Genomic DNA, 11,863 nt, shown 5'->3' with positions numbered 1-11,863 from the left:
TTTATTTTATTTTATTTTATATATCATATTGAATGTATTTTAACATTATCTGTTGACGAAGTTTCAATAAAAAATAGTAAAATTTGAACCTGTGAAATTACATTATTGCCCATCATTTTTTTTGTGATAGAAGATTAAGTAGTCTTTTCATTATCTTTTAGTTGACCAAGAGAGTTTCATTAATTAATAACTAGCATTTGCCTACCCACTTCCACTCTGTGTGTGTGAACACATTTTTTTTTAGAAAATGAGATGGGGAGAGGGAGAGAGAGAGAGAACATGGGGGAGTGAGATGTTTTTGTTTTTGTTTTTGTTTGTTTGTTTTTTTTTTTTTAAATTTTAGAGGTATTTTAACATCATCTGAGGTTTCAATAAAAAACAATAAAATTTAAACCTTTGAAATTACAATATTGCATATCATTTTTTTTTTTTTTTGTGATAGAAGACTAATTTGTCTTTTCATCATCTTTTGGTTAATAAAAAATATTTCATTAATTAATAGAAATTAATAGAGATTTATATTAGGAAGAGAATTAACGTTAAAACGGAATTGATGTTTCCCTGTCCGGATCTGGGATTTTTCTCAATTGTCTACTACATGCATTGGCTGAGTGACTCCTGGCTTGTTCAAAGTTACCAGCTTTGCAATACCACCGCCCTCATTGGTACAGTACTATACTGCCCAAATCTTTCAGAGGCCAGGACTCTTGTCCCCCACTTTCACCATCCCAGGACTATATTCCCACATCTTCAATCTTCTTCGTTATGTTGCCCAAGTGCAGCAGCTTCTCTGCTGTTCTGGTTATTGTTTTCAGCTGCAGCTTCAGCTTGCTGAGATTTTCTGAGTCTGTGGTGCCCCAGGATGAAAGTAAGAGCTAATTTCTTACTCTTTTGCTTAAAAATTCAATTCGGTTGGTGCCAAAATGTGTGGGGAGATGAAAAGTTTGAATCTTTGGATGTTGCGCTCTGAAATTTTGGAACTTGGGTTTTGTTCTTTTTGCAACAAGAATCAGCCATTTTTTTCTGATATTTTGTTCTTCGATTTTCTCAGTGACCAAATGGATACTTGTAACTTAAATTGTTGTGGGCATAGTTTGTTTTTCTTTTATGTGACGTTCAAATGCTAAGGATTAAGCTAGTTCAACACTAAATTATTTGCCATCTGTGAATACAAGAAAGTCATTATTTTCTTGAATATGTATATCTGTACGTGATGGTTCCTTTTAATTGTGGATAGTTGATGCTCTCCAAGAAATAACTGAAACGATGGGTGCAAATTATTGGAAGTTTAATGGCGATTCTTGCGAAATTGAATCGGTTGGGGTAACAGAAGAGGCACCAAAAGGAGCTGAGAGTAGTATTGTTTGTGAATGCAACAACAGTGTCTGCCATGTCACAGAAATGTACAGTTCCCTCATCTTATTACTGAATAGTTTTTACATGATTATATTTCTTGATTTCATTTACATGATTATATATCTTTGAATGATATAGGTTGGTATATTTTGTAATTACTTCCCCGGAAACAAGAAAAGAAAATCAATCAAGAAAGTTTTTATGCTTGTTTTCTCTATTTTTCGGGTAAACTATACTGACCTCTGATGGGGGTAGATCGGAACCGTGAACTACAAGAATCCTCCTTGCAGTGCTAGAACTTACTTTGGCCGTCCTTGTCTAATAGGTGCTAGAAGAAGTTCTGTTGCTAATGTTAAACTTGGCGACGGTAATAAGCTTGATGTTCTTGACCTTTTGGAGGTTAGTGTAGTTTGCCCATATTGGTATTCCGACTAAAGGAAGGGCTTTTTCACAGAAGAGAATAATTCTGAATGACGATCACTAATCATTCATTTGAACGCAACCCCCTTTATGATTGTTCTGCTTCCTTAGTTACATTGTACTCTGCTTAACACTCGAATTTATAATTTTGAATCTGACAGAGAACTCAAGGGTTATAGTCTACCCGGCATCCTTCCACCTCAACTTGTCAAACTTCCTTACCTTAAAAAAATGTAAGAGCATTTTGTAAAGTTCAAGAATAATATGACTAATGTCTGATTACTTTGTTCTGTGACCTTATTTCTTTTGAAATCCACTTCACGTTCTTCTTCTTCCCCTTTGTGCAGTGATTTTGCTCTCAATTATCTTAATGGTACAATACCAAAAGAATGGGGTGTAACGCAGTTGACTTCGATGTGAGCTCTTGTCAACTTATTTTATTTTATTTTGATTACGTACTTCTCGTTGTAAATTAAATAGAAATTCTATGCAGCTCTCTTCTTGTGAATCGCTTATCAGGGGAGATTCCGAAGGAGTTGGGAAATATTACTACTCTTACATACCTGTAAGTTATATATTTTCTGTTTTCTAAGTTAATAATTTTTTAGGCATGGACTTATGGTAAATAAGATTGGCAGGCTCTCCATCCCTTCTCTCTGGATCACGTTCTGCTATTACTTCAAAAGCTGCAGAAGCTTTTATATTTGCATCGATTGGGAAATCGTTTTTGCACGGTCAATGAGAGTCATTCTGGCTTGCTCTTTCTAATCTCAATATTCTTTCTTTTTTGACAATCAGGCATCTTGAAGCAAATCAATTCTCTGGAGTTGTTCCCCCTGAGCTTGGAAGTTTAATCAACTTGGGAACTATGTAATGCAATTTTCCTTGGAAAAAATTGGTTCTTGATGTTTTTTTAATACACTGTTAACACTTCTTTGAAGGATGGATGATAGGTAAAAATTGATGGTTCATTGCTTTGGCATTGGAATTGCAGGATGTTGTCCTCCAATCATTTGACTGGAAACTTACCGACTACATTTTCTGGGCTAAGAAATTTGACAGACTTGTAAGTTTTTTAGTGTATTTGTTTATAATGTCTAATAACCTGCTTACGTGTCAACTGATACCATTTTATTGTCCGATGCAGTAGAATAAATGATAACAACTTCAATGGAACAATACCTGATTTTATACAGAATTGGAAACAACTCGAGAGATTGTAAGATCTTTCTCTTTTGAATAATTTCAGACCTGCTGTTCAAGACATCATAGATGATCCAAATTACTTCAGACTTTTTTGTTTCTATCGTTTCATGTTTGTGTATGTCACATGTATATTTGGATCATTGTAGAGAAATGCATGCAAGTGGGCTTCAAGGACCCATCCCTTCCAACATATCTCTTTTGAGTAACTTAATAGAGTTGTGAGTAAACGCCTTTTCGAGTTTTCCTTGTAGCTTTAAGTAGTTCTTTTTATTTTTATTTTTATTGAATTACTTGTTTTTGTTTCTTGTGGTGCCTACATAGGAGGATTAGCGATATAAATGGGACAGAGCAGGGTTTTCCCACATTCAAAAACACAACAGGCCTAGTAAGATTGTACGTTGAGTATTTATATCATCAAATACCATGAAGGCGTTAGTTATATTTACCTTAGTTGGTGGTTTTTCTAATGCTATTTAGTTATGCATTGTAGGGTTCTCCGAAACTGTAACATTTCTGGAGAGATTCCTCCATACGTCTGGACTATGCAAAACCTGGAAATGTTGTAAGTAAAGCATGTGAAGTGGGGGACCGATTAAGTTGTTGTCTTATGACTGGGGGTGCATTTTAATTATATTTTGTGTATTCTGATTGTGACAGCGATGTTAGTTTTAACAAGTTAGCAGGGGAAATTCCAGCCTCATTGAACTTAGAGCGTTTGAGATTCCTGTAAGTATAACCTTTTCTGATACATCTAGCTATAAACTATATTTTAAGAAATGCAACCAAATGAAACTTAGATTTTTAAGTTGGCGTGTGTTTACTTATTTTTTCTTTCATTATATAACCTAGTACTGAATATTTGATGCTTTCTGTAGATTTTTAACTGGCAACTCTATGAGTGGAAGTGTACCAGACTCAGTCTTCAAGGATGGAAGTAATATGTATGTCCGATACTTATTTTTTATGTTTCATCTTATTTCTTCTTCTCTTTTGACATATGGCACTCTTTGATTTCAAATTGAAAAAAGTATTGTTGTAAAATCCATTACAATAAAGTATATGGCATCTCTTGGAGCAACATCGTTTCTAGCCTTATATACTTTTTCCTAGACAGAGAGTGACCTTTACGATTTGTTTCTTGCGTGCAGTGATCTTTCATACAATAACTTCACATGGCAAGGCCCTGAGGAACCTGCTTGTCAAGAGAACCTGTCAGAATACTTCTCTAGTAAATATTTATGTTTTGTACTGGCTTTAAATGGATGTAAACTGATTGTTGTTTCACCCATTTCCCTTTTGTTAGGAATCTAAACCTGAACTTGTTTCGGAGCTCGTCAAGAGAGAACAACTTGTAAGATTGTCTTTCTCTGTCTTGCTTTCTTTTGTTGCATTATTCGATCCAAAGATGTCCATATGTGCATGGTGTACATTCCATGTTAATATATATTTTTCCACTCAATTATGGCAGAAGGAGAGGTCTTCCATGCTTGAAGGATCTCAATTGTCCACGATGTAAGGATATATTTAAGATTGTACAAGCAATAAAGTAAATTCTTCTCAAGTGTCCGCAGTACGTTATTATCCAGCATTCTTTCATATCCTTTCACTTATATTTTTATTTTAATGTGTGATGCCAGATTCAACTTGTTTGCATGTTAATTGTGGTGGAAATGACATTACTGTCAAAGGAGACAAAGGAGACATTGTGTATGAAGGAGACGGAGGAGTTGAAGGTGGCAGTGCAGAGTATTTCTTAAATGATAATTCTTATTGGGGATTTAGTAGCACTGGAGACTTCATGGATGACAATGATTTCCAGAATACACGTTACTCTGTATCTCTGTCGTCGTCGAATCTCTCTGGATTATACACAACAGCACGCATATCTCCAATTTCAATCACTTACTTCCATTATTGCTTAGAAAATGGTAACTATACTGTAAGTCTTCACTTTGCGGAGATACAGTTCACAAATGACCAAACGTATACTAGTCTTGGCAGGCGCATTTTTGATATCTATGTTCAGGTAATTGGTCATATTGTTACGAAGGTATATTTTTTGAAGTCACAGAGAGGTTTAACGTGAAGCACTTTGTCTCAGGATAAAGTATTGCAGAAGGATTTCAATATTGAAGATGAGGCGAAGATGGCTCAAAAGCCCGTAGTATTACAAGAGCACAATGTCAGTGTGACAAATAACATCTTAGAGATCCGATTCTATTTCGCTGGTAAAGGCACAACAAGGATTCCTGAAAGAGGAGTATATGGTCCCCTTATCTCTGCTATATCCGTGGAATCTGGTGAGACATTTTGATGAGTTCTTCTTCTTTTCCGTATTGTAAAGCATTCATGATAAAGTATGCTTGAGAAAAAGCTTGGATCACAAAATATTCAGAGTTTAGAACATGGAAACCAACTGATTTGTTCAGCTTTTCAACTTTGTTGACGGTTTCTTTTGTTCAATTTTGAAAGTTTTATGTTTGCCTACCTGGACATATCGTGCCCCTTCTCCTTATATGTTATTCCAGTTAACTAATTGATTTTTTCCTTTAAGCAGATTCCAGAGATTGCTCAAGTGGTGGAAAAAAGGGAACCACTCACATTGTCGCAGGAGTTGTAGTAGGAGCATTTCTCCTAGTATTCGTCATATTAGGAATCCTTTGGTGGAAAGGGTACTTGGCGTGCAAAAGGGGAAGAAAGAAAGGTGCTTGATCTTTCAAATGTGCCATTCTCAGATTCAGTGATTCGTATTGATAATTTCCAGTAGAAAATGAAATGAAGTGAAAACTAACAATTAGACGTTTTGATTGCTCAAGCACAGAAATATAGTGATGAATAACACTTTGCATGCTCTTCTTCTAACCTCCTTGGACAGATAGAGACGGACTTGATGGGCAGACAGGGGGTTTTACTTTAAAACAACTAAAGGCTGCCACTAATGACTTCGATTATGATAACAAAATTGGAGAAGGTGGCTTTGGTCCTGTCTACAAGGTACTTTAGGAACCTGTACATTGAATTATTTCCATTTACATGAGATACGTAATTCTGAACATGGGTTGGGTGCAGGGTCAATTGCCTGATGGTAGAGTGATAGCTGTTAAGCAGCTTTCATCCAAGTCAAGGCAAGGAAATCGTGAGTTCTTAAATGAGATGGGCATGATTTCCTGTTTGCAACATCCGAATCTTGTGAAACTTCATGGATGTTGTATTGAAGGGGGTCAGTTATTGCTGGTATATGAGTACATGGAGAACAATAACCTTGCACGAGCTTTGTTTGGTGAGTATGAAGTCAATTATTCAACTGTATAAGTATGGTTTAATCCTTTTAATTTGCATTTTGATTCACTAGACTGATTTCTAGACTTCTTCTTCTATACTCCCTGAGTACTTGAGTTTCATTCTTTTCAGAACTATCTGTTTACATAATTTATTTATGGGAACTTTAACGAAAAGCACCCGGTACTGTTCACTTTAACGAAAAACCACATTTTTACACTAAAAAGTCAATCCTGGTACTATTCACTTTACCCTTTATTTTGTCCTTATCATTAAAACTCAAAGTTTTCAAGCCCTTTTCATTAGTTTTCTTTTTATTTATAGATGAACAGAAAGTTTGAGTGAGCAATATTTTCTTTGATATAATTTTGTAGGCCGAGAAAATCATCTTAAATTGGACTGGCCAACAAGGCTTAAGATCTGCATTGGGATAGCAAGAGGACTAGCTTTTCTGCATGAAGAATCTGTACTTAAAATTGTTCACCGGGACATCAAAGCTACTAATGTGCTGCTTGATGAGGACTTGAACCCTAAAATATCTGACTTTGGATTGGCAAAGCTGGATGAAGAGGAGAAGACGCACATAAGCACCCGAGTAGCTGGGACCATGTTAGTTGCCACTTGCCATATCCTTGTTTACATTGACTTCTTGTTATACTTGCAGCGGAATCTAGTTAATTTGGTGAATATATTTTTTGAGTAACAACATATTGGGATCTTAATTTGCAGAGGATATATGGCACCAGAATACGCACTATGGGGTCACCTGACCTACAAAGCGGATGTTTACAGTTTTGGAGTAGTGGCCTTGGAAATCATCAGTGGGAAGAACAACAACAATTATATTCCGAATGATAATTGGGTTTGCCTTTTAGATTGGGTACTCTTACCACACCCTTTGCTGTTTGATCCATTTTCTCATCCATTCATCTGGTTGTTATCCTTAATATTGATTCAGCGCGAAACTACGATGAACATTTGCAGGCTTGTCATTTACAACAGACAGGAAACTTGTTGGAGCTGATTGATGAAAGGTTAGGTTCCGAGGTTGACCAAAAAGAAGCAGAGATCATGGTTAAAGTAGCTCTCCTGTGCACAAATGCCTCTGCATCACTTAGGCCTAGCATGTCCGAGGTGGTGAGCATTCTTGAAGGACAAATCCCCGTCCCTGACGTGATACCAAAACCGAGCACCTATACGGAGGATTTGAGATTTAAGGCCATGAGAGACCTCCACCGCCAGCGGGGTGATCATAGCTCGAGTACTGCCCATACACAAAATTCAACTACTGTCCACACGTTCGAATCTACCTCTACAACTGGCCTCGACTTCTCAGAAATCAACTCGGAATCAAGATCCTCTTGAGAACTAGTGGAAGTTCTATTCCTCTTGTAGCAACCATGTTGTATTGGTAGTCTTTGTAAACGCATATGCAGATGTGCTGTCCATATTTTTTTCTTGTACGTATACATACCGAGTTTTGGAACAATGTTGGCAACTTTTGGGTTTCATTTTTGTATCTGCAAAAATCAGTATATCAATTGAGATTCAAGTTTAGTTCATGAAATCTCAATAGACTTGTTGATATAATGGGTAGTGCTATCCACATATTTTTTTATCTTCCACACACCCTTGTTAATTTTTGTGTGCTAATCTTCTTCAATTCATCTCACGGCCGGAAATTGAGTAGTGCTATCACCACCCTATATAATTACGTTAATAAGTTTATTTACTATTTATTTGTATAGAAAATGTAATCCTATTTGTACTTATCCTGCATTAGAGAATTTCTACATGGTTATGAACAAAAATGACCAGTTTCTCTTTTGGTCATGTTTTTCCAACTTTCATCTAAAATTTCATCAAAATGTCACATTTCAAAAAAGAAAAAATAGCAAATAGCATTGTGAAAAGAAGAATCACAAATATTTAAAATAAAAAAAAAACATTAACTGACCAGCATGTGACTTTTTTGGTAGAAATTTGGATGAAATGTGGATAAACAAGACGACTGGGCAAATTACCATTTATAATAATATTTCAAGGGGTAAACATGTATTTATATTCTCGTACATATGTTCTCTCTCTACAAATAGTCTTCTTATAAAGTTTAGTGTCTACCATTATTCATGATGAGGGTTTTAGTTAAGCCAGACAAATTAAATATTGGTTTCGCTATTTATGTGTCACAAAATCTTTCACGTACAAATGACTTGCAAGTGAACAATGCTAAACCGTAATGCTAGTAACTAATTATTTTATTACAACTAAGTTTTCATATTATGTACCTGAATGCTCACACGGACTCAACAATTTACCAACTGACATTTTGTCACAGTTGCAAGTTATAGCGTACAAATCATGATCACTTACTGATTTTTAAGGAAAAAAATAAAATAAAATAATCCACGCACAACGTGAAAGTGGATGAAGCCTGAAGGGTTTCATTGGGGAAAATTCTTTGAGCTTAGGGTTTAGGTCTAAAGAGGGAAAATGAAACTTGAAGTGGATAAAGGGTTTCATTTTTCTCTTTAATTATTTTCTTACGAGCTAGACAACTGTTTCCGAAGTCCAAATTTTTCGTCCTGAAACTCATTTTTCTAGAACCAAACGCCTCCTAAGTTGCTATGCATGTATGCATGAATTTGACCAAAGCGACCATGCAAGTGTATATGAATACTTGAATATATATAGACCCAACATTGATTTTACATTCCTTTTGATGAATTTTCAGAAGACAAGGTTTGTTACGCGGAGTACTTATTTTCTTCATGGTTTTGAGCTTTCCAGTCAAAGAAGTTAATCTACTTGCCGACACTTCTAACTCAAAGTCTACTTATTTTCTTCACGGTTTTGACCTTTCCAGTCAAAGAAGATCAATCTAATCTAGTTGCCGACACATAAAAGTTAATAAACCAGAAAGATGGTTAATATTGGGAGGAAAGGAAGCAAAACACCTAAATAATTTTCACCAACGAAAAGGAAAAAATAACCTCACCAAGTGCCATGAAAAGTACTTGATTAAGTGTACCGGGGGTCACCTGCCAGCTGCTATGGGCCCACGTGCTCCTCATCTGCTGCCCAGACACTGTCCTGTTACATCCTGATTCCACCAGTGCTTTTCCTCATGTTACATCACAGTCAGTCAATGCTACTAATCACCATCCTATGGTTACTCGTGTGGAATTCAGTGCCCCAAACAACAGTCCGATAATACTGTTTCTGGTACTGTTAGCGACGCGCTTTTCTTGGCTCTCACTGCCATGGTTTCCTCATCTTCTACTGAACCTGCGTAGCGGCGTCTACGCTCGAGCTGTTCGTTCTTCGGAGCGGCGGGCCGCGATGACTGATGAATTGACACTTATTTGATCTTTCGTGCCTCTTCATCCCTCTCAAAAATCCTGTTGGTTGCAAGTGAGTTCTCAAAATTAAGTGGCATGTCGATGATACTATTGAGCTCTACAAGGCCCGCTTAGAGCAACTCCGCTCCTAAAAAATTGCATCAGCATCCCGCCTATTTAATCCACTCAATGAACAATGATAGATTCTAATAAACAATAATAAATCAAATGCATCTCCACTCCTAACAAAAAGTAGTCTAGTCAATTTTATTAAAATATTATTATTTTTATTATAAAATAATAATTTTATTTTTAATTTCTGACTTTATAAAAAAATATAATAATAATAATATTATTAAAATATTTTTATTTTCTCATCTTCCACATCTCCTCCTCGTCCCCACCGCTGTCCACCCCTGCACTTGCCTTCCATTCCCACCGCCGCCTCCAAACCTCCTCCTCCCATCCTCCGACGCCGTTGCCATCCTGTCCTTTAAATCCTCCATAACAACTCCCTCTCTGGTGCCAAAAAAAAAAAAAGTGGCTGACGTTAGCCTACGTCATGTAGGTCATCCTATGGGTCTATCGATTCTCTGCCCTCCTGTTTGTGTGGTCACGGTTAAGTCACGTCAACATTTTATATTACTATTTCTTTTTGTCTTATTATCTCTATAAAAAAATAATATAAAATATTGATATGACTTAACCATGATCACACAAAATAAGAGGACATAGGAAATGGGAGGGCAGAGAATCTGCCTCCGTTTGGACGATGCGGCTAAGATTTGTTCAGTGATATTTTTTGGTAAGCACGCCTCAAGTCTTCGGATCAGTAAGATAAAAACTTCATTCACTATAGTTGGATGGAAAATCATTCAATCAATATAACTTACAAAAAAATGATGAAAAGAAAGAAAAGGCTCATTGTTATAAAAATGTTGATCCATATTAAGGACACAAGTTAAACAAAGTGGTTACTAATCCAAGGGTCATTACTTTACTTAGGCACCAACATTCAAGGTAGGGCTGGAAAAAAATCCCAAAAATCTCAAACCGAACCAAAAAATTCCCGAAACCAAACCGAAAAAATCCCAAACCGAAATTCCCGAAAATTTCGGTACCCAATACCGAACCGATCCCGAAATTTCGGTACGAGAATCGGTCTCAAGTTTTTGGGATTTCGGTATTCCCAAACCGAACCAAAAAAAATAATATATATATATATATTGTTTAATTTTTAAATATATATTTAGAATTTTAATAGCCGTCGGATTCTGTTGAGATTTAATCTCAACCATTGAATATAAATTTGATTATTTGATTATTTGATACCTTGCCCCTCCTTAATAATTCTTCATGTGGATGGTTCACATATACATTGAGATGAAAGATTCATGTGCTATATAGAAATTTAAGCTGGCGTATTATTTTTTACGCTACAATTGTACTTACTGGTTCTTTTTCCTTCCATCCATTATTAAATCCATTTTTATTTACTGGTGTACACGGACTCAAATTTGTGCACAAATTAGTACAAACATGCCTTGCCATTTGATTGGCATATTAGTAGAAACAAATTAACAAATTGAGCCCAAAAGCATAATATGTCAAATTTTAGTCCAAAAGCCCAAAAGCCCAAAACCATTTCGGGATTCCCGATTTGTCCCAAAATCCCGAAACAATTTCGGGATTCCCGAAAATTTGGTTTGGGATCGGTATTGAAATTGGGATTCCCGAAAATTTCGGTTTGGGAATCGGGACAAGGGTTTCGGTATGGGATCCCATACCGAACCACCCCTAATTCAAGGGGTTCATTATTTTGAAAAGGCTTATTTTTAGTTACACTTTTTGGAAATCGATTTTAATCTCGTTTTACTCTCTATAACTCAAAAGTCACCAATTTACTTCCTGAAACTCATAGTTCGTTCCACTTTACCCCCTGAAACTCTATTTTGATCCCATTGTGCCTTCTGAAACTTGAAAGTCATCTCTATAAAACTCAAAATTCATTCCACGTTGCCTTAAATGTGTTAATTTCTCATGTAAGTTTGATTTGGGTGCGGCAGACTAATCAATTTATTTTTAATTTTTTTTATCTCTTCAATTTCTTTTAAACTTAATATTCTCTGATTGTTTATAATGGAGATTTATAATCAAATCTATGGTACATGTAGTATAGTCGTGTTGGGTGTTTGGTCCCACATATGCTTTAAGAGGCGACTTATAAGTTTTAGACAAAAAAAGAGAGTCCACAAGTCCAA

The 11,863-nt window shown here is 36.0% G+C and overlaps 1 protein-coding gene across 5 annotated transcripts; it reads left to right on the top strand.

The window, feature by feature from the left end:
• The first annotated feature begins 558 nt into the window (after positions 1–558).
• On the top strand, positions 559–7,828 carry LOC126587045 (probable LRR receptor-like serine/threonine-protein kinase RFK1). 5 transcript variants are annotated; one of them, XM_050252027.1, is made up of 25 exons: positions 559–868; positions 1,238–1,403; positions 1,682–1,755; positions 1,938–2,009; positions 2,124–2,192; positions 2,270–2,341; positions 2,575–2,646; positions 2,771–2,842; positions 2,924–2,995; positions 3,129–3,200; positions 3,304–3,375; positions 3,473–3,544; positions 3,640–3,708; positions 3,858–3,923; positions 4,131–4,193; positions 4,286–4,333; positions 4,451–4,494; positions 4,620–5,008; positions 5,084–5,282; positions 5,540–5,686; positions 5,858–5,976; positions 6,052–6,262; positions 6,636–6,870; positions 6,991–7,141; positions 7,246–7,828. In XM_050252027.1, exons 2-25 carry the CDS (start codon positions 1,371–1,373, stop codon positions 7,624–7,626), a joined length of 2,874 nt encoding a protein of 957 aa, XP_050107984.1. In that variant the 5' UTR covers positions 559–868; positions 1,238–1,370; the 3' UTR covers positions 7,627–7,828. The 5 variants fall into 5 exon arrangements, with proteins under 5 accessions (XP_050107984.1, XP_050107981.1, XP_050107980.1 ...); XM_050252024.1 differs by lacking the exon at positions 1,682–1,755 and having other exon boundaries at positions 2,927–2,995; XM_050252023.1 differs by lacking the exon at positions 1,682–1,755.
• Positions 7,829–11,863: the final 4,035 nt, after the last annotated feature.

The sequence above is a fragment of the Malus sylvestris genome, chromosome 10 (assembly GCF_916048215.2).
Source record: "Malus sylvestris chromosome 10, drMalSylv7.2, whole genome shotgun sequence".
NCBI classification, from domain to species: Eukaryota; Viridiplantae; Streptophyta; class Magnoliopsida; order Rosales; family Rosaceae; genus Malus; species Malus sylvestris.
The sequence above is the reverse complement of the archived record's forward strand: the minus strand, read 5'-3'. Positions and strand labels throughout refer to the sequence as shown.